General features: G+C 48.7%; 1 protein-coding gene across 1 annotated transcript in view; it reads right to left on the reverse strand.

Moving 5' to 3' along the window:
- LOC142186336 (polyunsaturated fatty acid lipoxygenase ALOX15B-like) overlaps positions 1 to 22,885 on the reverse strand; it is a 39,263-nt gene extending 16,378 nt beyond the window's left edge. Inside the window, exons 1-7 of the mRNA XM_075261163.1 lie at positions 22,709 to 22,885; positions 9,238 to 9,442; positions 8,487 to 8,562; positions 8,261 to 8,383; positions 7,677 to 7,780; positions 6,354 to 6,526; positions 6,035 to 6,181 (exon numbers count right to left, since the gene is read on the reverse strand). Coding sequence (XP_075117264.1) covers positions 6,035 to 6,181; positions 6,354 to 6,526; positions 7,677 to 7,780; positions 8,261 to 8,383; positions 8,487 to 8,562; positions 9,238 to 9,442; positions 22,709 to 22,846 — 966 coding nt within the window. The 5' untranslated portion in view covers positions 22,847 to 22,885. The remainder of the gene's footprint in view (positions 1 to 6,034; positions 6,182 to 6,353; positions 6,527 to 7,676; positions 7,781 to 8,260; positions 8,384 to 8,486; positions 8,563 to 9,237; positions 9,443 to 22,708) is intronic.
- Positions 22,886 to 26,104: the final 3,219 nt, after the last annotated feature.

Below are 26,104 nucleotides of genomic sequence, written 5' to 3' on the forward strand. Positions count from 1 at the left end.
GCTGCTCTCACTATTCTGCTGGTGCAGTCACTGTGTACATACATTACATTACTTATCCTGTATTATACTCCAGAGCTGCGCTCACTATTCTGCTGGTGCAGTCACTGTGTACATACATTACATTACTAATCCTGTATTATACTCCAGAGCTGCGCTCACTATTCTGCTGGTACAGTCACTGTGTACATACATTACATTACTAATCCTGTATTATACTCCAGAGCTGCGCTCACTATTCTGCTGGTGCAGTCACTGTGTACATACATTACATTACTTATCCTGTATTATACTCCAGAGCTGCGCTCACTATTCTGCTGGTGCAGTCACTGTGTACATACATTACATTACTTATCCTGTATTATACTCCAGAGCTGCACTCACTATTCTGCTGGTGCAGTCACTGGGTACATACATTACATTACTTATCCTGTATTATACTCCAGAGCTGCGCTCACTATTCTGCTGGTGCAGTCACTGTGTACATACATTACATTACTTATCCTGTATTTTACTCCAGAGCTGCACTCACTATTCTGCTGGTACAGTCACTGTGTACATACATTACATTACTTATCCTGTATTAAACCCCAGAGCTGCGCTCAATATTCTGCTGGTGCAGTCACTGTGTACATACATTACTTATCCTGTATTATACTCCAGAGCTGCGCTCACTATTCTTCCGCTACAGTCACTGTGTACATACATTACATTACTTATCCTGTATTATACTCCAGAGCTGCGCTCACTATTCTTCCGCTACAGTCACCGTGTACATACATTACATTACTTATCCTGTATTATACTCCAGAGCTGCGCTCACTATTCTGCTGGTGCAGTCACTGTGTACATACATTACATTACTTATCCTGTATTATACCCCAGAGCTGCGCTCACTATTCTGCTGGTACAGTCACTGTGTATATACATTACATTACTAATCCTGTATTATACTCCAGAGCTGCGCTCACTATTCTGCTGGTGCAGTCACTGTGTACATACATTACATTACTTATCCTGTATTATACTCCAGAGCTGCGCTCACTATTCTGCTGGTGCAGTCACTGTGTACATACGTTACATTACTTACCCTGTATTATACTCCAGAGCTGCGCTCACTATTCTGCTGGTGCAGTCACTGTGTACATACATTACATTACTTATCCTGTATTATACTCCAGAGCTGCGCTCACTATTCTGCTGGTACAGTCACTGTGTACATACATTACTTATCCTGTATTATACTCCAGAGCTGCGCTCACTATTCTGCTGGTGCAGTCGCTGTGTACATACATTACTTATCCTGTATTATACTCCAGAGCTGCGCTCACTATTCTGCTGGTGCAGTCGCTGTGTACATACATTACTTATCCTGTATTATACTCCAGAGCTGCGCTCACTATTCTTCCGCTACAGTCACCGTGTACATACATTACATTACTTATCCTGTATTATACTCCAGAGCTGCGCTCACTATTCTGCTGGTTCAGTCACTGTGTACATACATTACATTACTTCTCCTGTATTATACTCCAGAGCTGCGCTCACTATTCTGCTGGTGCAGTCACTGTGTACATACATTACATTACTTATCCTGTATTATACCCCAGAGCTGCGCTCACTATTCTGCTTGTGCAGTCACTGTGTACATACATTACATTACTTATCCTGTATTATACTCCAGAGCTGCGCTCACTATTCTGCTGGTGCAGTCACTGTGTACATACATTACATTACTTATCCTGTATTATACCCCAGAGCTGCGCTCACTATTCTGCTGGTGCAGTCACTGTGTACATACATTACATTACTTATCCTGTATTATACCCCAGAGCTGCGCTCACTATTCTGCTGGTAGAGTCACTGTGTATATACATTACATTACTAATCCTGTATTATACTCCAGAGCTGCGCTCACTATTCTGCTGGTGCAGTCACTGTGTACATACATTACATTACTTATCCTGTATTATACTCCAGAGCTGCGCTCACTATTCTGCTGGTGCAGTCACTGTGTACATACATTACATTACTTATCCTGTATTATACTCCAGAGCTGCGCTCACTATTCTGCTGGTGCAGTCACTGTGTACATACATTACATTACTTATCCTGTATTATACCCCAGAGCTGCGCTCACTATTCTGCTGGTACAGTCACTGTGTACATACATTACATTACTTATCCTGTATTATACTCCAGAGCTGCGCTCACTATTCTGCTGGTGCAGTCACTGTGTACATACATTACATTACTTATCCTGTATTATACTCCAGAGCTGCGCTCACTATTCTGCTGGTGCAGTCACTGTGTACATACATTACATTACTTATCCTGTATTATACTCCAGAGCTGCGCTCACTATTCTGCTGGTGCAGTCACTGTGTACATACATTACATTACTTATCCTGTATTATACCCCAGAGCTGCGCTCACTATTCTGCTGGTACAGTCACTGTGTATATACATTACATTACTAATCCTGTATTATACTCCAGAGCTGCGCTCACTATTCTGCTGGTGCAGTCACTGTGTACATACATTACATTACTTATCCTGTATTATACTCCAGAGCTGCGCTCACTATTCTGCTGGTACAGTCACTGTGTACATACATTACTTATCCTGTATTATACTCCAGAGCTGCGCTCACTATTCTGCTGGTGCAGTCGCTGTGTACATACATTACTTATCCTGTATTATACTCCAGAGCTGCGCTCACTATTCTTCCGCTACAGTCACCGTGTACATACATTACATTACTTCTCCTGTATTATACTCCAGAGCTGCGCTCACTATTCTGCTGGTGCAGTCACTGTGTACATACATTACATTACTTATCCTGTATTATACCCCAGAGCTGCGCTCACTATTCTGCTTGTGCAGTCACTGTGTACATACATTACATTACTTATCCTGTATTATACTCCAGAGCTGCGCTCACTATTCTGCTGGTGCAGTCACTGTGTACATACATTACATTACTTATCCTGTATTATACCCCAGAGCTGCGCTCACTATTCTGCTGGTGCAGTCACTGTGTACATACATTACATTACTTATCCTGTATTATACCCCAGAGCTGCGCTCACTATTCTGCTGGTACAGTCACTGTGTATATACATTACATTACTAATCCTGTATTATACTCCAGAGCTGCGCTCACTATTCTGCTGGTGCAGTCACTGTGTACATACATTACATTACTTATCCTGTATTATACTCCAGAGCTGCGCTCACTATTCTGCTGGTGCAGTCACTGTGTACATACATTACATTACTTATCCTGTATTATACTCCAGAGCTGCGCTCACTATTCTGCTGGTGCAGTCACTGTGTACATACATTACATTACTTATCCTGTATTATACCCCAGAGCTGCGCTCACTATTCTGCTGGTACAGTCACTGTGTACATACATTACATTACTTATCCTGTATTATACTCCAGAGCTGCGCTCACTATTCTGCTGGTGCAGTCACTGTGTACATACATTACATTACTTATCCTGTATTATACTGCAGAGCTGCGCTCACTATTCTGCTGGTACAGTCACTGTGTACATACATTACATTACTTATCCTGTATTATACTCCAGAGCTGCGCTCACTATTCTGCTGGTGCAGTCACTGTGTACATACATTACATTACTTATCCTGTATTATACTCCAGAGCTGCGCTCACTATTCTGCTGGTGCAGTCACTGTGTACATACATTACATTACTTATCCTGTATTATACTCCAGAGCTGCGCTCACTATTCTGCTGCTGCAGTCACTGTGTACATACATTACATTACTTATCCTGTATTATACTCCAGAGCTGCGCTCACTATTCTGCTGGTGCAGTCACTGTGTACATACATTACATTACTTATTAAGCTGGTGGCGGCCTCACTTATATCACCTTATGTATTAATAGATGGACCATGGTAACATAGATTGCAAGCTCTTGTGCCCGGCCCTCACTACTATTGTTTGATATGTTTATTTCTTTGTCACATTGTAATGTCTGATATTGTCATGTTCCCTCTGATTTGTATAGCGCTATATATACTGTATATATACAGTACAGTGATATACTGGGGGCCGGGGACAGTTGTGTATATATATATACAGTACAGACTAATAGTTTGGCCGCACCTTCTCACTCGCAGAGTTTTCTGTATTTCCATGACTATGACAATTGTAGATGACACTGAGGTCAGACATGTGGGATTATAGACTTACCAAACAGTGTGACACCGCTGACAATCTGTCTTCTATTCTCGGCTCCTTTTGCTTTGATTCCTGCTTTGCACACTCTTGGCATTCTCTTGATGAGCTCCATGAGGTAGTCACCGGGAATGAATGGTCTTCCAACAGTCTTGAAGGAGTTCCCAGAGATGCTTAGCACTTGTTGGCCCTTTTGCCTTCACTCTGCTCTCCAACTCACCCCAAACCATCTGGATTGGGTTCAGGTCTGGTGACTGTGGAGGCCGGGTCACCTGGTGTAGCCCCCCATCACTCTCCTTCTTGGTCACAGACTGCAGGTGTTTGGGATCTTTGTCCGGATAGAATAGCATGCCGCTGCAAGATGCTGTGGTAGCCATGCTGGTTCAGTATAAATCCCCAACAGTGTCACCAGCTTGGCCCCCCCACACCATCACACCTCCCCCTCCATGCTTCACGCTGGGAACCAGGCATGTAGACTCCATCCGGTCACCAAAGACACGCTGGTTGGAAACAAAGATCTCACATTTAGACTCATCAGACCTTGGCACCTTGGTGTAATGTCCATTCCTTGTGGTCTCTTCTGCTTGTTGCCGGTCCTTAGCAGTGGTTTTCTAGCAGCTATTTTACCATGAAGGCCGGCGGCTGCACAAAGTCTCCTCTTACCAGTTGTTGTAGAGATGTGTCTGCTGCTAGACCTCTGTGTGGCATTGACCTGCTCTCTAATCTGAGCTGCTGGTAGCCTGCGATTTCTGAGGCTGGTGACTCGGATGAACTTATCCTCCGCAGCAGAGGTGACTCTTGGTCTTCCTTTCCTGGGGCGGTCCTCTTCCTCCGTAGCAGAGGTGACTCTTGGTCTTCTTTTCCTGGGGCGGTCCTTATCCTCCGCAGCAGAGGTGACTCTTGGTCTTCCTTTCCTGGAGCGGTCCTTATCCTCCGCAGCAGAGGTGACTCTTGGTCTTCCTTTCCTGGGGCGGTCCTCATCCTCTGCAGCAGAGGTGACTCTTGGTCTTCCTTTCCTGGGGCGGTCCTCATCCTCCGCAGCAGAGGTGACTCTTGGTCTTCCTTTCCTGGAGCGGTCCTTATCCTCTGCAGCAGAGGTGACTCTTGGTCTTCCTTTCCTGGGGCGGTCCTCATCCTCTGCAGCAGAGGTGACTCTTGGTCTTCCTTTCTGGGGGCGGTCCTCATCCTCCGCAGCAGAGGTGACTCTTGGTCTTCCTTACCTGGGGCGGTCCTCATGTCATCCAGTTTCTTTGTTGCACTTGATGGTTTTTGTAACTGCACTTGGGGACACTTTCAAAGTTTTCCCAATTTTTCGGACTGACTGACCTTCTTTTCTTACGGTAATGATGGCCACTGGTTTTTCGTTACTTCGCTGCTCTTTTCTTGCCATAATACAAATTCTAAGAGTCTATTCAGTCGGACTATCAGCTGTGTATCCACCTGACCTCTGCACAACACAACTGATGGTCCCAACCCCATTTATAAGGCAAGAAATCCCACTTATTACACCTGACAGGGCACAGCTGTGAAGTGAGAACCATTCCTGGTGACTACCTCATGGAGCTCATCAAGAGAATGCCAAGAGTGTGCAAAGCAGGAATCAAAGCAAAAGGAAGCGAGAATAGAAGACAGATTGTCAGTTGTGTCCCACTGTTTGGTAAGTCTATAATCCCACATGTCTGACCTCAGTGTCATCTACAATTGTCATAGTCATGGAGATACAGAAAACTCACAGAATGGGAAGGTGCGGCCAAAATTTTGGTCTGTACTGTATGTTGGCACCATATAAAGTTATTATAATTATTGATGTGAGAGGACATTACCTGGATAGCGATGGGCCGCAGCTGGTCCTGGGGGTCCTTCCACAGCAGACACATGGGGGCCGTCATGTATTGCTTCTTCCCATTAATGGAGTCATTAACAGGAATTCCTTCAAGGATCTTGTAATCGGCCAGGAAGATGTTCCCGTTCTGTAAGATCAGAGGACAGGACAGAGAGATTTATACTGGAGGAATCAGCCGAGCCTCAGAAGTGACCTACAGCTCAGTAAGTGCTTGTATATTATGTACAGACTTGTACGGTGCACGAAACACTAATAAACCTGCCCCTCTCTAGGGTAAATATGGTTGTCACAGTCCTCACCTCAAGCTCCTTATGGAGGTCGGTGGAGGTCCCCAGAGATGCGGCCACCATGCTGTCACTGACTGGGAAGTTCTCGGGTAGTTGGAGGCATTTTCTTATTATCATGGGGTTATTTCCATTCAGATATTGGTAACCAAAGAAGGAGTCCTCCCTCCAGATCTGAGCGACTTCATCTGGAGAATACAGAGAGCAGACAATGGCTTATAGCAGACGACTGTCCTGGTCTTCATGAACTTGTTGCATCTTTGTCTTTCCTCCTCGTGTATAAGATGTGACAATACAAACATTCTGGTAGCGGATCGGTCGTCTGATATCTCTAGTAATTCTGCCGTTGTGTTTTCAGGAAGAAAAAATTCTGCAAATCATCTTTTTTTTCAAACAATTAATATTCACCAAACCTTTCAACCAACTTTATTTAGATGAATACTGCAGCGTGCACATCTGCCCGTTGTAGGACTTGTCTCTATTTGGGTCAGTTTTCCCCTCTGCAGGTTCTATCTCTAAGGGCTTATTCACATGGCAGTCGTTTGGTCAGGGATAACCCAGTTGTGGGTCAATGGCGTAGATTGGGTGGGAGGTATAGCTTAGGTATTATCAGTCCTAGGACCCACCTGCGGTCTCCTTCACAAGTCCTCGGACAGACTGAGTAACCTCCCATACAAGAACTTACCACCAGGTCCTGACAATGAGGAGGAGCCCACCAAGATGGAGACCAACGCACCTGACCTGGCCAGGATTTGGAGAAGCTGCGACTAAACAGTCCGTGTCTGGCTCAGTTTTGTGAGACTGTCTTTTAGGGAATGTTCTCATTTGTGTTACAGGACCTTTTGGAACCTCCAACATAAATCTCACAAAAATTGTTGAAAATAATAGTCCCGCACCGTGCCCCTTCTGGTCCGATGACCTATGAGGGTGAAGGGGTGGAAATCTGACCCCTTATAGTCAATGGGAAAGAGGAGTCCCAAAAATGTGCCTGTACAGGGCAACGAAATTCCTGATGGCCGTTCTGACAATGTGTCAAATGGAGACGAAGACGTCTTGCAGGGGAGTAACTAGCAAAGACTGGGCCTCATACAATGTAATGTCTCCCCAGTGGTCCCTCTGTTTGGAATCCGGCCAAGGACGACACCCGCAAGGACTTTGTAGGTTCTCCTTGTATTTTTATGGACCTCCCAAATGCTTTGGTTTTTGCTAAAACTTCAAAGACCTTCTCATAGGGAACGTAGATTGTGAGTCCTACTTGGGACAGTCTCCATCATATACGTACACTGCTGTGGAACATGACGGTGACCTATCAGTATATAGAATAACTACAACACGTACCAGAAACGTCCGTCCTGTTAAAGCAGAAAATCGTTGCGATGTCGTCTAGATTTTTCCAGGAATCGGTGCACGTTATGAGACCTTTCAGTACAACTTCTAGTCCTCTGTAGGAAAGCAGACATGGAGGAGTTAATGTGAGGGTGTCCAGTCCAGACAATATCAGACACCAGACAATATTAGCATATGATTAGCATAAATCTCTTGTCACACAACCTCTCCACATTCCAGCACCAGGACTAGCAGCTTTGTTGCTGGTCATTGGTGGAAGGTCTTGGCTTGTCCAGTGGACTTTACTCTAAAGACAGACACCTGAAGCCTCCTGAGATACCAGACCATCAATCTCCTTTATATCTCCACCTTGAGGGTTCAGTGGAGACTTTCTAGGACCATCCACCACTAGAGCAATGGTTGTATGGACTTAGAATGAAGGTTGAAGTAGGGATCCCCAATGTCCACCTCAGAGAACCCCTATGGACTATGAGTAGGACCATCATAGTACCAGAAGAACCTCTGGTGGTCTCAGGCTCTCACACAATCCTGGTCCAGCAGAAAACCTGATATCATTTAGGTTTAATGACACTTACGCCACGCCCAGGTTGACTAGGAAGCTGCCGCGCTTCACCCCCGAGAACTGTTCATTGTAGGGAAGATCAGTAATATCTGCTGCGTCGATGCAGTACGGGACCCCCGGGGCATAGACCTTCCACCTGGAAATCAATCAACATAAGACATAAAAGGGGCACGTCTACGTGTAGGAGCCCCATAATCCATACCACAAGGTCACCCTGAGATTGGGGGGTTGTCACTCACTTATAGGCGTCTCGCTCCTTCTCCAGCTGTTCTGTCCGGTGCTCAGATATGATGTCGTTCATGGATAATATAGAACCTAAAAGAAGAACAAGTCCCACTGACTATAGGTAGCGCCCCCTACAGGAACCTGATGTCCATGACAGGTTATAACAACACTGAAGATCATTAATGTGGTCGTATGGGAAAAGTATATTGTGACGGACTCTCAAGTGTCCAAAACAGACAGGGAAGGGGGACAAGTGGAAGACCCCAGAGAGGTCACATGGATTGTCCAAGACTGAGGTCAGAACGGTCACACTATATACTATAAGAGCGGTCACACTATATACTATAAGAGCGGTCACACTATATACTGTAAGAGCAGTAACACTATATACTGTAAGAGCGGTAACACTATATACTGTAAGAGCGGTCACACTATACACTATGTATATACTGTGGTCGGAGCTCGATACTTTTGGGTTTGTTCCTTTGCTGTATTTGCAGGTTTTCCTTCCTTTGGTTGTCAGTGTTTTCTTAGGGTGCATTCATACGACGTATTTTGGCTCAAAATGGCGCCGCGTATACGATCCTGGCTCCCATTGAAATCAATGGGAGCGTATACGGCCCGCAAAAGCTCCCGCGGCGTAGACGTGCCAGATTACGAGCCAGAATACATTGTGTGAATGCCCCCTCTCTGTGCAGCCATATACAGTACAGAAGAGGTTTTCTCTCCATGTGACAGATCCTTTTTCCTCCTCCGATCACTCACCTGTCCCCTCATGGACCAGTAGACTGGCCTTGCCGGAGATCCACTGGTAGACGGGGAACTGGTAGATCCTGCCGCTTGGAGAAGTGATATGGATATACTCGCCGTACCAGGCATTTGGGATGGCGAATACATGAGTCTGCTTGTAGAGTCGCAAGGCCACCAGCTCTCCGAGATCCACATCGGTTTTCACGTCAAAGTAACTCACCTGTAGAGATGGAAAGAACATGGGACTCAACACTAGGAAAGACACCCCGAAATCTACTGGGCAAAGTGCACCGAGCCATCTGTCCATATGGAGGAGACATGGGAACATGTGCAGTATACGGGAGAGCGGCGAAGGATGGCATACAAAATATACAAAAACCAGGACTGCTTAATCCCAGGATTCAGGGGTCCTCAAAAGGGTCCAAGGATTGGCTGTCACCAGGGGTTTAGCTATAGGGGGTGCAGTAAGGGGTGTAGCTATAGGGGGTGCAGTAAGGGGTGTAGATATAGGAGGTGCAGTAAGGGGTGTAGCTATAGGGGGTGCAGTAAGGGGTGTAGCTATAGGGGTTGCAGTAAGGGGTGTAGCTATAGGAGGTGCAGTAAGGGGTGTAGCTATAGGGGGTGTAGTAAGGGGTGTAGCTATAGGGGTTGCAGTAAGGGGTGTAGATATAGGAGGTGCAGTAAGGGGTGTAGCTATAGGGGGTGCAGTAAGGGGTGTAGCTATAGGGGGTGCAGTAAGGGGTGTAGCTATAGGGGGTGCAGTAAGGGGTGTAGCTATAGGGGGTGCAGTAAGGGGTGTAGCTATAGGGGATGCAGTAAGGGGTGTAGCTATAGGGGGTGCAGTAAGGGGTGTAGCTATAGGGGTTGCAGTAAGGGGTGTAGCTATAGGGGGTGCAGTAAGGTGTGTAGCTATAGGGGTTGCAGTAAGGGGTGTAGATATAGGAGGTGCAGTAAGGGGTGTAGCTATAGGGGTTGCAGTAAGGGGTGTAGATATAGGAGGTGCAGTAAGGGGTGTAGATATAGGAGGTGCAGTAAGGGGTGTAGCTAAAGGGGATGCAGTAAGGAGTGTAGCTGTAGGAGGTGCAGTAAGGGGTGTAGCTATAGGGGTTGCAGTAAGGGGTGTAGCTATAGGGGATGCAGTAAGGAGTGTAGCTATAGGGGATGCAGTAAGGGGTGCAGCTATAGGGGATGCAGTAAGGGGTGTAGCTATAGGAGGTGCAGTAAGGGGTGTAGCTATAGGGGGTGCAGTAAGGGGTGTAGATATAGGAGGTGCAGTAAGGGGTGTAGATATAGGAGGTGCAGTAAGGGGTGTAGCTAAAGGGGATGCAGTAAGGAGTGTAGCTGTAGGAGGTGCAGTAAGGGGTGTAGCTATAGGGGTTGCAGTAAGGGGTGTAGATATAGGAGGTGCAGTAAGGGGTGTAGCTGTAGGAGGTGCAGTAAGGGGTGTAGCTATAGGGGTTGCAGTAAGGGGTGTAGCTATAGGGGATGCAGTAAGGAGTGTAGCTATAGGGGATGCAGTAAGGGGTGCAGCTATAGGGGATGCAGTAAGGGGTGTAGCTATAGGAGGTGCAGTAAGGGGTGTAGCTATAGGGGGTGCAGTAAGGGGTGTAGATATAGGAGGTGCAGTAAGGGGTGTAGATATAGGAGGTGCAGTAAGGGGTGTAGCTAAAGGGGATGCAGTAAGGAGTGTAGCTGTAGGAGGTGCAGTAAGGGGTGTAGCTATAGGGGTTGCAGTAAGGGGTGTAGCTATAGGGGATGCAGTAAGGAGTGTAGCTATAGGGGGTGCAGTAAGGGGTGTAGCTATAGGGGTTGCAGTAAGGGGTGCAGCTATAGGGGATGCAGTAAGGGGTGTAGCTATAGGAGGTGCAGTAAGGGGTGTAGCTATAGGGGGTGCAGTAAGGGGTGTAGCTATAGGAGGTGCAGTAAGGGGTGTAGCTATAGGGGTTGCAGTAAGGGGTGTAGCTATAGAGGGTGCAGTAAGAGGTGTAGCTATAGGGGATGCAGTAAGGGGTGTAGCTATAGGGGTTGCAGTAAGGAGTGTAGCTGTAGGGGGTGCAGCTATAGGGGGTGTAGCTATAGGGGGTGTAGTAAGGGGTGTAGCTATAGGGGCTGCAGTAAGGGGTGTAGCTGTAGGGGGTCAGTAAGGGGTGTAGCTATAGGGGGTGCAGTAAGGGGTGTAGCTATAGGAGGTGCAGTAAGGGGTGTAGCTATAGGGGTTGCAGTAAGGGGTGTAGCTATAGGGGATGCAGTAAGGGGTGTAGCTATAGGGGGTCAGTAAGGGGTGTAGCTGTAGGGGGTCAGTAAGGGGTGTAGCTATAGGAGGTGCAGTAAGGGGTGTAGCTATAGGGGGTGCAGTAAGGGGTGTAGCTGTAGGGGGTCAGTAAGGGGTGTAGCTATAGGGGGTCAGTAAGGGGTGTAGCTATAGAGGGTCAGTAAGGGGTGTAGCTGTAGGGGGTGCAGTAAGGGGTGTAGCTATAGGGGTTGCAGTAAGGGGTGTAGCTATAGGGGGTCAGTAAGGGGTGTAGCTATAGGGGTTGCAGTAAGGGGTGTAGCTATAGGGGGTCAGTAAGGCGTGTAGCTGTAGGGGGTCAGTAAGGGGTGTAGCTATAGGAGGTGCAGTAAGGGGTGTAGCTATAGGGGGTGCAGTAAGGGGTGTAGCTGTAGGGGGTCAGTAAGGGGTGTAGCTATAGGGGGTCAGTAAGGGGTGTAGCTATAGAGGGTCAGTAAGGGGTGTAGCTGTAGGGGGTGCAGTAAGGGGTGTAGCTATAGGGGGTCAGTAAGGGGTGTAGCTATAGGGGATGCAGTAAGGAGTGTAGCTATAGGGGATGCAGTAAGGGGTGTAGCTATAGGAGGTGCAGTAAGGGGTGTAGCTATAGGGGTTGCAGTAAGGGGTGTAGCTATAGGGGGTCAGTAAGGGGTGTAGCTATAGGGGATGCAGTAAGGAGTGTAGCTATAGGGGATGCAGTAAGGGGTGCAGCTATAGGAGGTGCAGTAAGGGGTGTAGCTATAGGGGTTGCAGTAAGGGGTGTAGCTATAGGGGTTGCAGTAAGGGGTGTAGCTATAGGGGATGCAGTAAGGGGTGTAGCTATAGGGGTTGCAGTAAGGGGTGTAGCTATAGGAGGTGCAGTAAGGAGTGTAGCTATAGGGGGTGCAGTAAGGGGTGTAGCTATAGGGGTTGCAGTAAGGAGTGTAGCTGTAGGGGGTGCAGCTATAGGGGGTGTAGCTATAGGGGGTGTAGTAAGGGGTGTAGCTATAGGGGCTGCAGTAAGGGGTGTAGCTGTAGGGGGTCAGTAAGGGGTGTAGCTATAGGGGGTGCAGTAAGGGGTGTAGCTATAGGAGGTGCAGTAAGGGGTGTAGCTATAGGGGTTGCAGTAAGGGGTGTAGCTATAGGGGATGCAGTAAGGGGTGTAGCTATAGGGGGTCAGTAAGGGGTGTAGCTGTAGGGGGTCAGTAAGGGGTGTAGCTATAGGAGGTGCAGTAAGGGGTGTAGCTATAGGGGGTGCAGTAAGGGGTGTAGCTGTAGGGGGTCAGTAAGGGGTGTAGCTATAGGGGGTCAGTAAGGGGTGTAGCTATAGAGGGTCAGTAAGGGGTGTAGCTGTAGGGGGTCAGTAAGGGGTGTAGCTATAGGGGTTGCAGTAAGGGGTGTAGCTATAGGGGGTCAGTAAGGGGTGTAGCTATAGGGGTTGCAGTAAGGGGTGTAGCTATAGGGGGTCAGTAAGGGGTGTAGCTATAGGGGATGCAGTAAGGAGTGTAGCTATAGGGGATGCAGCAAGGGGTGCAGCTATAGGAGGTGCAGTAAGGGGTGTAGCTATAGGGGTTGCAGTAAGGGGTGTAGCTATAGGGGTTGCAGTAAGGGGTGTAGCTATAGGGGATGCAGTAAGGGGTGTAGCTATAGGGGTTGCAGTAAGGGGTGTAGCTATAGGAGGTGCAGTAAGGAGTGTAGCTATAGGGGGTGCAGTAAGGGGTGTAGATATAGGAGGTGCAGTAAGGGGTGCAGCTATAGGAGGTTCAGTAAGGGGTGTAGCTATAGGGGTTGCAGTAAGGGGTGTAGCTATAGGAGGTGCAGTAAGGGGTGCAGCTATAGGAGGTGCAGTAAGGGGTGTAGCTATAGGGGTTGCAGTAAGGAGTGTAGCTGTAGGGGGTGCAGCTATAGGGGGTGTAGCTATAGGGGGTGTAGTAAGGGGTGTAGCTATAGGGGCTGCAGTAAGGGGTGTAGATATAGGAGGTGCAGTAAGGGGTGTAGCTGTAGGGGGTCAGTAAGGGGTGTAGCTATAGGGGATGCAGTAAGGGGTGTAGCTATAGGGGATGCAGTAAGGGGTGTAGCTATAGGGGGTCAGTAAGGGGTGTAGCTGTAGGGGGTCAGTAAGGGGTGTAGCTATAGGGGTTGCAGTAAGGGGTGTAGCTATAGGAGGTGCAGTAAGGGGTGCAGCTATAGGAGGTGCAGTAAGGGGTGTAGCTATAGAGGGTGCAGTAAGAGGTGTAGATATAGGGGTTGCAGTAAGGAGTGTAGCTGTAGGGGGTGCAGCTATAGGGGGTGTAGCTATAGGGGGTGTAGTAAGGGGTGTAGCTATAGGGGCTGCAGTAAGGGGTGTAGCTGTAGGGGGTCAGTAAGGGGTGTAGCTATAGGGGATGCAGTAAGGGGTGTAGCTATAGGGGGTCAGTAAGGGGTGTAGCTGTAGGGGGTCAGTAAGGGGTGTAGCTATAGGAGGTGCAGTAAGGGGTGTAGCTATAGGGGGTGCAGTAAGGGGTGTAGCTGTACGGGGTCAGTAAGGGGTGTAGCTATAGAGGGTCAGTAAGGGGTGTAGCTGTAGGGGGTCAGTAAGGGGTGTAGCTATAGGGGTTGCAGTAAGGGGTGTAGCTATAGGGGGTCAGTAAGGGGTGTAGCTATAGGGGTTGCAGTAAGGGGTGTAGCTATAGGGGGTCAGTAAGGGGTGTAGCTGTAGGGGGTCAGTAAGGGGTGTAGCTATAGGAGGTGCAGTAAGGGGTGTAGCTATAGGGGGTGCAGTAAGGGGTGTAGCTGTAGGGGGTCAGTAAGGGGTGTAGCTATAGGGGGTGCAGTAAGGGGTGTAGCTGTAGGGGGTCAGTAAGGGGTGTAGCTATAGGGGTTGCAGTAAGGGGTGTAGCTATAGGGGTGCAGTAAGGGGTGTAGCTGTAGGGGGTCAGTAAGGGGTGTAGCTGTAGGGGTGCAGTAAGGGGTGTAGCTATAGGGGTGCAGTAAGGGGTGTAGCTGTAGGGGGTCAGTAAGGGGTGTAGCTGTAGGGGTGCAGTAAGGGGTGTAGCTATAGGGGTGCAGTAAGGGGTGTAGCTATAGGGGGTGCAGTAAGGGGTGTAGCTGTAGGGGGTCAGTAAGGGGTGTAGCTATAGGAGGTGCAGTAAGGGGTGTAGCTATAGGGGGTGCAGTAAGGGGTGTAGCTGTAGGGGGTCAGTAAGGGGTGTAGCTATAGGGGGTGCAGTAAGGGGTGTAGCTGTAGGGGGTCAGTAAGGGGTGTAGCTATAGGGGTTGCAGTAAGGGGTGTAGCTATAGGGGTGCAGTAAGGGGTGTAGCTGTAGGGGGTCAGTAAGGGGTGTAGCTGTAGGGGTGCAGTAAGGGGTGTAGCTATAGGGGTGCAGTAAGGGGTGTAGCTGTAGGGGGTCAGTAAGGGGTGTAGCTATAGGGGGTCAGTAAGGGGTGTAGCTATAGGAGGTGCAGTAAGGGGTGTAGCTATAGGGGGTGCAGTAAGGGGTGTAGCTGTAGGGGTACAGTAAGGGGTGTAGCTATAGGAGGTGCAGTAGCAGAGTCCTTTCTGGAGTTCTCGATCGTCCTCACATCCTGGACCTTTTGTCTCAATTTCAACTCTAATTTCAACTTCCTTTTACTGTTGTCTGTGGATTGGGGCAGGATGACGACATTGTGACTACTACGCCCCCCCCCCCAGAGACAGCACAGACTAGAGGAGACCTAGTGGGGGAGGGGGGGGTATACCTGAGGACTAAAAGTTTTATTTTTTGCGTGACTTTTGTGTAAGGATCCTCCAACAGGACAATATACTGTGAGGGGCGCCCATATGGGAGCATTATAATAAGTGGGGGCCACGATGAGGACAATATCATGTGTGAAGTGCCAGTTAGGCTGTATTCACACAGAGTAACGCCAGGCGTTTTTTGTGTGCTTTTTGCACATAGCGCCGCGTTAACGCTGCGTAGCGCCGCGTTAATGCCACGCTATTTTGCGGTGGCGTTGACCGGCGTTAACGCGGCGTTAACGCGGCGCTATGTGCAAAAAACACACAAAAGACGCCTGGCGTTACTCTGTGTGAATACAGCCTAAGTTATCCTTAAACTGAGCGTGGTCAAGAAGAAGTTATTATGTGTCTCTTCTACATTAGTGGCAGATTATACTGTGCAGGGACCACTGAGGGATGGTAAAGTGCGGGAGACATTTAGGGGACACTAAACTGTGCTGGAGATGATAAAGGAGCCGTAACATTAGTATAGTGAATTAAAGGAGCAATATACTAAACACTAATGGGGCATTATACTGAATGGGGGCCATTGAGGGGGACATTAAACTTTGTGGGTACCATTATATTGTTTATTATGTGGAGCCTGCTAAAGGGGTATTATTATAAGTAGGGACCAGTAAGGGGTCATAATACTGTGTGCAGGGGCCACTATGGGACATAATACTGTGTGCAGGGGCCACTATGGGACATAATACTGTGTGCAGGGGCCACTATGGGACATAATACTGTGTGCAGGGGCCACTATGGGACATAATACTGTGTGCAGGGACCACTATGGGACATAATACTGTGTGCAGGGGCCACTATGGGACATAATACTGTGTGCAGGGGCCACTATGGGGGATAATACTGTGTGCAGGGGCCACTATGGGGGATAATACTGTGTGCAGGGACCACTATGGGGGATAATACTGTGTGCAGGGGCCACTATGGGACATAATACTGTGTGCAGGGACCACTATGGGGGATAATACTGTGTGCAGGGGCCACTATGGGGGATAATACAGTGTGCAGGGGCCACTATGGGGGATAATACAGTGTGCAGGGGCCACTATGGGACATAATACTGTGTGCAGGGGCCACTATGGGGGATAATACTGCGTGCAGGGGCCACTATGGGACATAATACTGCGTGCAGGGGCCACTATGGGACATAATACTGCGTGCAGGGGCCACTATGGGGGATAATACTGTGTGCAGGGGCCACTATGGGGTATAATACTGTGTGCAGGGGCCACTATGGGGGATAATACTGTGTGCAGGGTCACTATGGGGTATAATACTGCGTGCAGGGGCCACTATGGGACATAATACTGCGTGCAGGGGCCACTATGGGACATAATACTGCGTGCAGGGGCCACTATGGGACATAATACTGTGTGCAGGGGCCACTATGGGGGATAATACTGTGTGCAGGGGTCACTATGGGACATAATACTGTGTGCAGGGACCACTATGGGGGATAATACTGTGTGCAGGGACCACTATGGGGTATAATACTGTGTGCAGGGGCCACTATGAGACATAATACTGTGTGCAGGGGCCACTATGGGACATAATACTGTGTGCAGGGGCCACTATGGGACATAATACTGTGTGCAGGGGCCACTATGAGACATAATACTGTGTGCAGGGGCCACTATGGGACATAATACTGTGTGCAGGGGCCACTATGGGACATAATACTGTGTGCAGGGGTCACTATGAGACATAATACTGTGTGCAGGGGCCACTATGGGACATAATACTGTGTGCAGGGGCCACTATGGGACATAATACTGTGTGCAGGAGCCACTATGGGGGATAATACTGTGTGCAGGGGCCACTATGGGACATAATACTGTGTGCAGGGGCCACTATGGGGGATAATACTGTGTGTAGGGGCCACTATGGGACATAATGCTGTGTGCAGGGGCCACTATGAGGGATAATACTGTGTGCAGGGGTCACTATGGGACATAATACTGTGTGCAGGGGCCACTATAGGGAATAATACTGTGTGCAGGGGCCACTAAGGGACATAATACTGTGTACAGGGGCCACTATGGGACATAATACTGTGTACAGGGGCCACTATGGGACATAATACTGTGTGCAGGGGTCACTATGGGACATAATACTGTGTGCAGGGGCCACTAAGGGACATAATACTGTGTGCAGGAGCCACTATGGGACATAATACTGTGTGCAGGGGTCACTATGGGAGATAATACTGTGTGCAGGGGCCACTATGGGGCATAATACTGTGTGCAGGGGCCACTATGGGACATAATACTGTGTGCAGGGGTCACTATGGGACATAATACTGTGTGCAGGGGTCACTATGGGGGATAATACTGTGTGCAGGGGCCACTATGGGGGATAATACAGTGTGCAGGGGCCACTATGGGACATAATACTGTGTGCAGGGGCCACTATGGGGGATAATACTGTGTGCAGGGGCCACTATGGGACATAATACTGTGTGCAGGGGTCACTATGGGGACATAATACTGTGTGCAGGGGCCACTATGGGGGATAATACTGTGTGCAGGGGTCACTATGGGGTATAATACTGTGTGCAGGGGCCACTATGGGGTATAATACTGTGTGCAGGGGCCACTATGGGACATAATATAGTGTGCAGGGGCCACTATGGGGGATAATACTGTGTGCAGGGGCCACTATGGGACATAATACTGTGTGCAGGGGCCACTATGGGACATAATACTGTGTGCAGGGGCCACTATGGGGCATAATACTGTGTGCAGGGACCACTATGGGGGATAATACTGTGTGCAGGGGCCACTATGGGACATAATACTGTGTGCAGGGGCCACTATGGGACATAATACTGTGTGCAGGGGCCACTATGGGACATAATACTGTGTGCAGGGGTCACTATGGGGACATAATACTGTGTGCAGGGGCCACTATGGGACATAATACTGTGTGCAGGGGCCACTATGGGACATAATACTGTGTGCAGGGGCCACTATGGGACATAATACTGTGTGCAGGGGCCACTATGGGACATAATACTGTGTGCAGGGACCACTATGGGGGATAATACTGTGTGCAGGGGCCACTATGGGACATAATACTGTGTGCAGGGGCCACTATGGGACATAATACTGTGTGCAGGGGTCACTATGGGGGATAATACTGTGTGCAGGGGCCACTATGGGGGATAATACTGTGTGCAGGGGTCACTATGGGGGATAATACTGTGTGCAGGGGCCACTATGGGGCATAATACTGTGTGCAGGGGCCACTATGGGGCATAATACTGTGTGCAGGGGCCACTATGGGACATAATACTGTGTGCAGGGGCCACTATGGGACATAATACTGTGTGCAGGGGCCACTATGGGGGATAATACTGTGTGCAGGGGCCACTATGGGACATAATACTGTGTGCAGGGACCACTATGGGGGATAATACTGTGTACAGGGGCCACTATGGGGCATAATACTGTGTGCAGGGGCCACTATGAGACATAATACTGTGTGCAGGGGCCACTATGGGACATAATACTGTGTGCAGGGGTCACTATGGGGACATAATACTGTGTGCAGAGGCCACTATGGGACATAATAATGTGTGCAGGAGCCACTATGGGGGATAATACTGTGTGCAGGGGCCACTATGGGACATAATACTGTGTGCAGGGGCCACTATGGGACATAATACTGTGTACAGGGGCCACTATGGGACATAATACTGTGTGCAGGGGTCACTATGGGACATAATACTGTGTGCAGGGGCCACTATGGGACATAATACTGTGTGCAGGGGTCACTATGGGACATAATACTGTGTGCAGGGGTCACTATGGGGGATAATACTGTGTGCAGGGGTCACTATGGGACATAATACTGTGTGCAGGGGCCACTATGGTGCATAATACTGTGTGCAGGGGCCACTATGGGACATAATACTGTGTGCAGGGGCCACTATAGGACATAATACTGTGTGCAGGGGCCACTATGGGACATAATACTGTGTGAAGGGGCCACTATGGGACATAATACTGTGTGCAGGGGCCACTATGGGACATAATACTGTGTGCAGGGGCCACTATGGGGCATAATACTGTGTGCAGGGGCCACTATGGGACATAATACTGTGTGCAGGGGCCACTATGGGACATAATACTGTGTGCAGGGGCCACTATGGGACATAATACTGTGTGCAGGGGCCACTATGGGGGATAATACTGTGTGCAGGGGCCACTATGGGAGATAATACTGTGTGCAGGGGCCACTATGGGGGATAATACTGTGTGCAGGGGCCACTATGAGACATAATACTGTGTGCAGGGGCCACTATGGGACATAATACTGTGTGCAGGGGTCACTATGGGGACATAATACTGTGTGCAGGGGCCACTATGGGACATAATAATGTGTGCAGGGGCCACTATGGGACATAATACTGTGTACAGGGGCCACTATGGGGGATAATACTGTGTGCAGGGGTCACTATGGGGACATAATAATGTGTGCAGGGGCCACTATGGGACATAATACTGTGTGCAGGGGCCACTATGGGACATAATACTGTGTACAGGGGCCACTATGGGACATAATACTGTGTGCAGGGGTCACTATGGGACATAATACTGTGTGCAGGGGCCACTATGGGACATAATACTGTGTGCAGGGGTCACTATGGGACATAATACTGTGTGCAGGGGTCACTATGGGACATAATAATGTGTGCAGGGGCCACTATGGGACATAATACTGTGTGCAGGGGTCACTATGGGGGATAATACTGTGTGCAGGGGCCACTATGGGACATAATAATGTGTGCAGGGGTCACTATGGGACATAATACTGTGTGCAGGGGCCACTATGGGGGATAATACTGTGTGCAGGGACCACTATGGGGGATAATACTGTGTGCAGGGGACACTATGGGACATAATACTGTGTGCAGGGGCCACTATGGGACATAATACTGTGTGCAGGGGCCACTATGGGACATAATACTGTGTGCAGGGGTCACTATGGGGGATAATACTGTGTGCAGGGGCCACTATGGGGGATAATACTGTGTGCAGGGGTCACTATGGGGGATAATACTGTGTGCAGGGGCCACTATGGGGGATAATACTGTGTGCAGGGGCCACTATGGGACATAATACTGTGTGCAGGGGCCACTATGGGACATAATACTGTGTACAGGGGCCACTATGGGACATAATACTGTGTGCAGGGGTCACTATGGGACATAATACTGTGTGCAGGGGCCACTATGGGACATAATACTGTGTGCAGGGGTCACTATGGGACATAATACTGTGTGCAGGGGTCACTATGGGGGATAATACTGTGTGCAGGGGTCACTATGGGACATAATACTGTGTGCAGGGGCCACTATGGTGCATAATACTGTGTGCAGGGGCCACTATGGGACATAATACTGTGTGCAGGGGCCACTATAGGACATAATACTGTGTGCAGGGGCCACTATGGGACATAATACTGTGTGAAGGGGCCACTATGGGACATAATACTGTGTGCAGGGGCCACTATGGGACATAATACTGTGTGCAGGGGCCACTATGGGGCATAATACTGTGTGCAGGGGCCACTATGGGACATAATACTGTGTGCAGGGGCCACTATGGGACATAATACTGTGTGCAGGGGCCACTATGGGACATAATACTGTGTGCAGGGGCCACTATGGGGGATAATACTGTGTGCAGGGGCCACTATGGGAGATAATACTGTGTGCAGGGGCCACTATGGGGGATAATACTGTGTGCAGGGGCCACTATGAGACATAATACTGTGTGCAGGGGCCACTATGGGACATAATACTGTGTGCAGGGGTCACTATGGGGACATAATACTGTGTGCAGGGGCCACTATGGGACATAATAATGTGTGCAGGGGCCACTATGGGACATAATACTGTGTACAGGGGCCACTATGGGGGATAATACTGTGTGCAGGGGTCACTATGGGGACATAATAATGTGTGCAGGGGCCACTATGGGACATAATACTGTGTGCAGGGGCCACTATGGGACATAATACTGTGTACAGGGGCCACTATGGGACATAATACTGTGTGCAGGGGTCACTATGGGACATAATACTGTGTGCAGGGGCCACTATGGGACATAATACTGTGTGCAGGGGTCACTATGGGACATAATACTGTGTGCAGGGGTCACTATGGGACATAATAATGTGTGCAGGGGCCACTGTGGGACATAATACTGTGTGCAGGGGTCACTATGGGGGATAATACTGTGTGCAGGGGCCACTATGGGACATAATACTGTGTGCAGGGGTCACTATGGGACATAATAATGTGTGCAGGGGCCACTATGGGACATAATACTGTGTGCAGGGGTCACTATGGGGCATAATACTGTGTGCAGGGGCCACTATGGGACATAATAATGTGTGCAGGGGTCACTATGGGACATAATACTGTGTGCAGGGGCCACTATGGGGGATAATACTGTGTGCAGGGACCACTATGGGGGATAATACTGTGTGCAGGGGACACTATGGGACATAATACTGTGTGCAGGGGCCACTATGGGACATAATACTGTGTGCAGGGGTCACTATGAGACATAATACTGTGTGCAGGGGCCACTATGGGACATAATAATGTGTGCAGGGGTCACTATGGGACATAATACTGTGTGCAGGGGCCACTATGGGACATAATACTGTGTGCAGGGGCCACTATGGGGCATAATACTGTGTGCAGGGGCCACTATGGGGGATAATACTGTGTGCAGGGGCCACTATGGGAGATAATACTGTGTGCAGGGGCCACTATGGGACATAATACTGTGTGCAGGGGCCACTATTGGGGATAATACTGTGTGCAGGGGTCACTATGGGAGATAATACTGTGTGCAGGGGCCACTATGGGACATAATACTGTGTGCAGGGGCCACTATTGGGGATAATACTGTGTGCAGGAATGCGGCTTCTGTGGGGAGGGCGAGTTTGCTCAGTCGGGGCAAAGGTGGGGGGGGGGCATGTGAAATGTTCACCTTGGGGCCCAGCCATTCCTAGTTACACCACTGCTTGTTTCACGAATATTTGAGGTTCTCCCAGTCTTTCACACTGAGCTTGTTCTGCCCAGACCAGTCTATTATTATACTCTGGAGTCTCTTGCAGTTGAACGAGTCCAGTAGATGATCGTAACGGATCAAGATGGACAACGCTAGGACTGGATTAGGGTCTCGGCACTTGAAGAGACCCCAAAGCGTAATAGAAATTTGTAGGTGGCAAAGCCAAAATTAAAAAAAAAATTTTCACAAATCCATCTTACGTAGCGGCTCATCCTCTGAACGAGTATTACTGAATAATAGCCTGAGCTGGAGGGACAGAGGGATTTTTAGCCTTACCATATGTGTTACTAGGTTCGGTCAGGACTCATGATGTCCTGCTTGACATGACCAAGCAGAGGTAGGAGTAGGGTCAGGGCCGCACACGCCTGGTCCTGCGGGAACACTTACCTTCCCAGGTACCCACACATGGGACAGCTTCTTCTTAGGACTTTCTCCTTTCCTCCCAATGAGGCTGATACAAATGGAATCGAGGGTCCCAGCTTGGACATCTCTTCCAGTGGCCACTGTCAGCTTGAAGGTCCCCATGTCTTCAGATGATGTCCGGTGCTGTCTCAGCTCTTCTCTGTCTGGTATATATCAGGCTGGGGTTACTACATGTGAATGGATGGAGACCTCTATAACTATAATCTATGTCCTCCAGGACAGCAGATCAGAAGTAAGCATTAAAGGGACAGATAAGGAAATTGGAAAAGAAGCAGAAAAGCAGAAGACCCACAAGACAGCACTCTGGGACCACAAGGGTTATCCCTACAACACGGCCATGCGATAGTTCCTGTGGTAGGAAAATATGTCCCTGAGAGGAGATGCCCCAAAGAGGAGATGTCCCTGAGAGGAGATGCCCCTAAGAGGAGGAGATGTCCCTGAGAGGAAAAGAGGTCCCTGAGAGGAGGAGATGTCCCTGAGCAGAGGAGATGTCCCTGAGAGGAGGAGATGTCCCTGAGAGGAGAAGAGGTCCCTGAGAGGAGGAGATGTCCCTGAGCAGAGGAGATGTCCCTGAGAGGAGGAGATGTCCCTGAGAGGAGAAGAGGTCCCTGAGAGGAGGAGATGTCCCTGAGCAGAGGAGATGTCCCTGAGAGGAGAAGATGTCCCTGAGAGGAGGAGATGTCCCTGAGAGGAGGAGAGGTCCCTGAGAGGAGATGTCCCTGAGCAGAGGAGATGTCCCTGAGAGGAGAAGATGTCCCTGAGAGGAGGAGATGTCCCTGAGAGGAGAAGAGGTCCCTGAGAGGAGGAGATGTCCCTGAGAGGAGGAGAGGTCCCTGAGAGGAGGAGATGTCCCTGAGCAGAGGAGAAGATGTCCCTGAGAGGAGAAGATGTCCCTGAGAGGAGGAGATGTCCCTGAGAGGAGGAAATGTCCCTGAAGTGAGGAAATGTCTTTGATAGCAGGAGATGTCCCTGAGTGGAGGAGATGTCCCTGAGTGGAGGAGATGTCCCTGAGTGGAGATGTCCCTGAGTGGAGGAGATGTCCCTGAGTGGAGGAGATGTCCCTGAAAAGAGGAGATGTCCCTGTGAGACGCTGTCCCTGCGAGGAGGAGATGTCTCTGGGAAGAGGATCTGTCCCTGAGCAGAAATGATCCTATGAGAAGATGTCCTTGAAAAGAGGAAATGTCCCTGAGGAGAGGAAATGTCCCTAAGTGGAGCTGTCCCTGAGCAGAGATGCCCCTGTATCACATAATAGCACAGCATTATTACGATTATTCTTCATGGTCGGGCCTTGGGGTAGATTCGTTGGCTCTCGGAGCTTTATGTTATAGTTCTGATGCTCCGGCCGTTCACGATATTCGGTGGACTGCGCCATATCTTTTCCAGGGGTGTGTCTTTGGAGAGTTGTACCCTAATCCTCTGACTCTCCAGATCTCCTGATTTATTGTCAGAATGCAGAATTCTGGGATGGAAGGGTTAACGGCAGGAGGAAACTCAAGTGAAAAAATACAAGTGTGAAGGAAGCCATTAATAATAAGAAGAAAGACAAAAGGGACAGAAGAGGAAGGCGGCAAAGCTGGAGACAGAGAATCATTACCAGAGGAGGGGAAGGGCACCCCGAAATATCCCGCACCTATAGAAATAGTGATAGGGAGGAAGAGAAGACACAAGAGCATGTGGTCACTGAGGACAATAAGAAAACCCAAGAAATGAAAAGAAACAAAGTAACGGAGGAAGAAGTGCAGAGGCACCCCAAAACTCCAAACACCCCAAATAGTCTACACCCCCGGGTGCTAAGAGAGCTGAGGCAGCTAATAGACAGGTCCTTCTAATAGTCAGGGATTCTATAGTGACCTGGATGGGCCAATAACCACAGGGGGGCAGCACTAGGAGCAGAGGAGCACATCAGTATTATAGGGGATCAATGGAAAGATTGGGGTACCACAGGGGTCAGTATAATAGAGGGTCACTGTATAGAGTGGAGTACTACAGGGGTCAATATAATAGAGGATCACTGTATAGAGTGGGGTACTACAGGGGTCAGTATAATAGAGGGTCACTGTATAGAGTGGAGTACTACAGGGGTCAGTATAATAGAGGGTCACTGTATAGAGTGGAGTACTACAGGGGTCAGTATAATAGAGGGTCACTGTATAGAGTGGGGTACTACAGGGGTCAGTATAATAGAGGGTCACTGTATAGAGTGGGGTACTACAGGGGTCAGTATAATAGAGGGTCACTGTATAGAGTGGGGACTACAGGGGTCAGTATAATAGAGGGTCACTGTATAGAGTGGGGTACTACAGGGGTCAGTATAATAGAGGGTCACTGTATAGAGTGGGGGACTACAGGGGTCAGTATAATAGAGGGTCACTGTATAGAGTGGGGTACTACAGGGGTCAGTATAATAGAGGTCACTGTATAGAGTGGAGTACTACAGGGGTCAGTATAATAGAGGGTCACTGTATAGTGTGGGGTACTACAGGGGTCAGTATAATAGAGGGTCACTGTATAGAGTGGGGTACTACAGGGGTCAGTATAATAGAGGGTCACTGTATAGAGTGGGGGACTACAGGGGTCAGTATAATAGAGGGTCACTGTATAGAGTGGAGTACTACAGGGGTCAGTATAATAGAGGGTCACTGTATAGAGTGGAGTACTACAGGGGTCAGTATAATAGAGGGTCACTGTATAGTGTGGGGTACTACAGGGGTCAGTATAATAGAGGGTCACTGTATAGAGTGGGGTACTACAGGGGTCAGTATAATAGGGGATCACTGTATAGAGTGGGGTACTACAGGGGTCAGTATAATAGGGGATCACTGTATAGAGTGGGGTACTACAGGGGTCAGTATAATAGAGGGTCACTGTATTGTTAGAGTTAAGTCCTCCATCTTTGTATTTTGGCAGCCATCTTGTAATCTTTCACATATAACTGTATAAGTATGTATTTTTCTGCTTAAGTCAAGGAGGCCCTTTGTTAGACTTTAAGGAATGTGATAATGAATGTTAATGCAGAGGTTGCTAATCATTATCTCTCAAGGGCCTCATTTTGAGAAGATACAGCTGACTTTGTATATCTCTTATCTCCTTTACATGATGTATGGACACATAACCAACAAAAGTATTAATCTTAAGGTATCTGGGCACTTTATCATATTTTATGGTATATGAAGGTCACTTAGAGTGTGTACAGACACAGAATCTATGTAGCTCATTGTTAATTAAGTTGGAACATGTCATCTTATCTCTTTTGCCATGATATATACATATAGACAGTCTGGGATGTTAGCTCACACATAAGTATTTTGAATCCTTCTTTGTTTCATGGGAAAGTCCATCCCAGTTTGGAAAGCTATAATG

The sequence above is a fragment of the Leptodactylus fuscus genome (assembly GCF_031893055.1).
Source record: "Leptodactylus fuscus isolate aLepFus1 chromosome 2 unlocalized genomic scaffold, aLepFus1.hap2 SUPER_2_unloc_2, whole genome shotgun sequence".
Lineage (NCBI taxonomy): Eukaryota > Metazoa > Chordata > Amphibia > Anura > Leptodactylidae > Leptodactylus > Leptodactylus fuscus.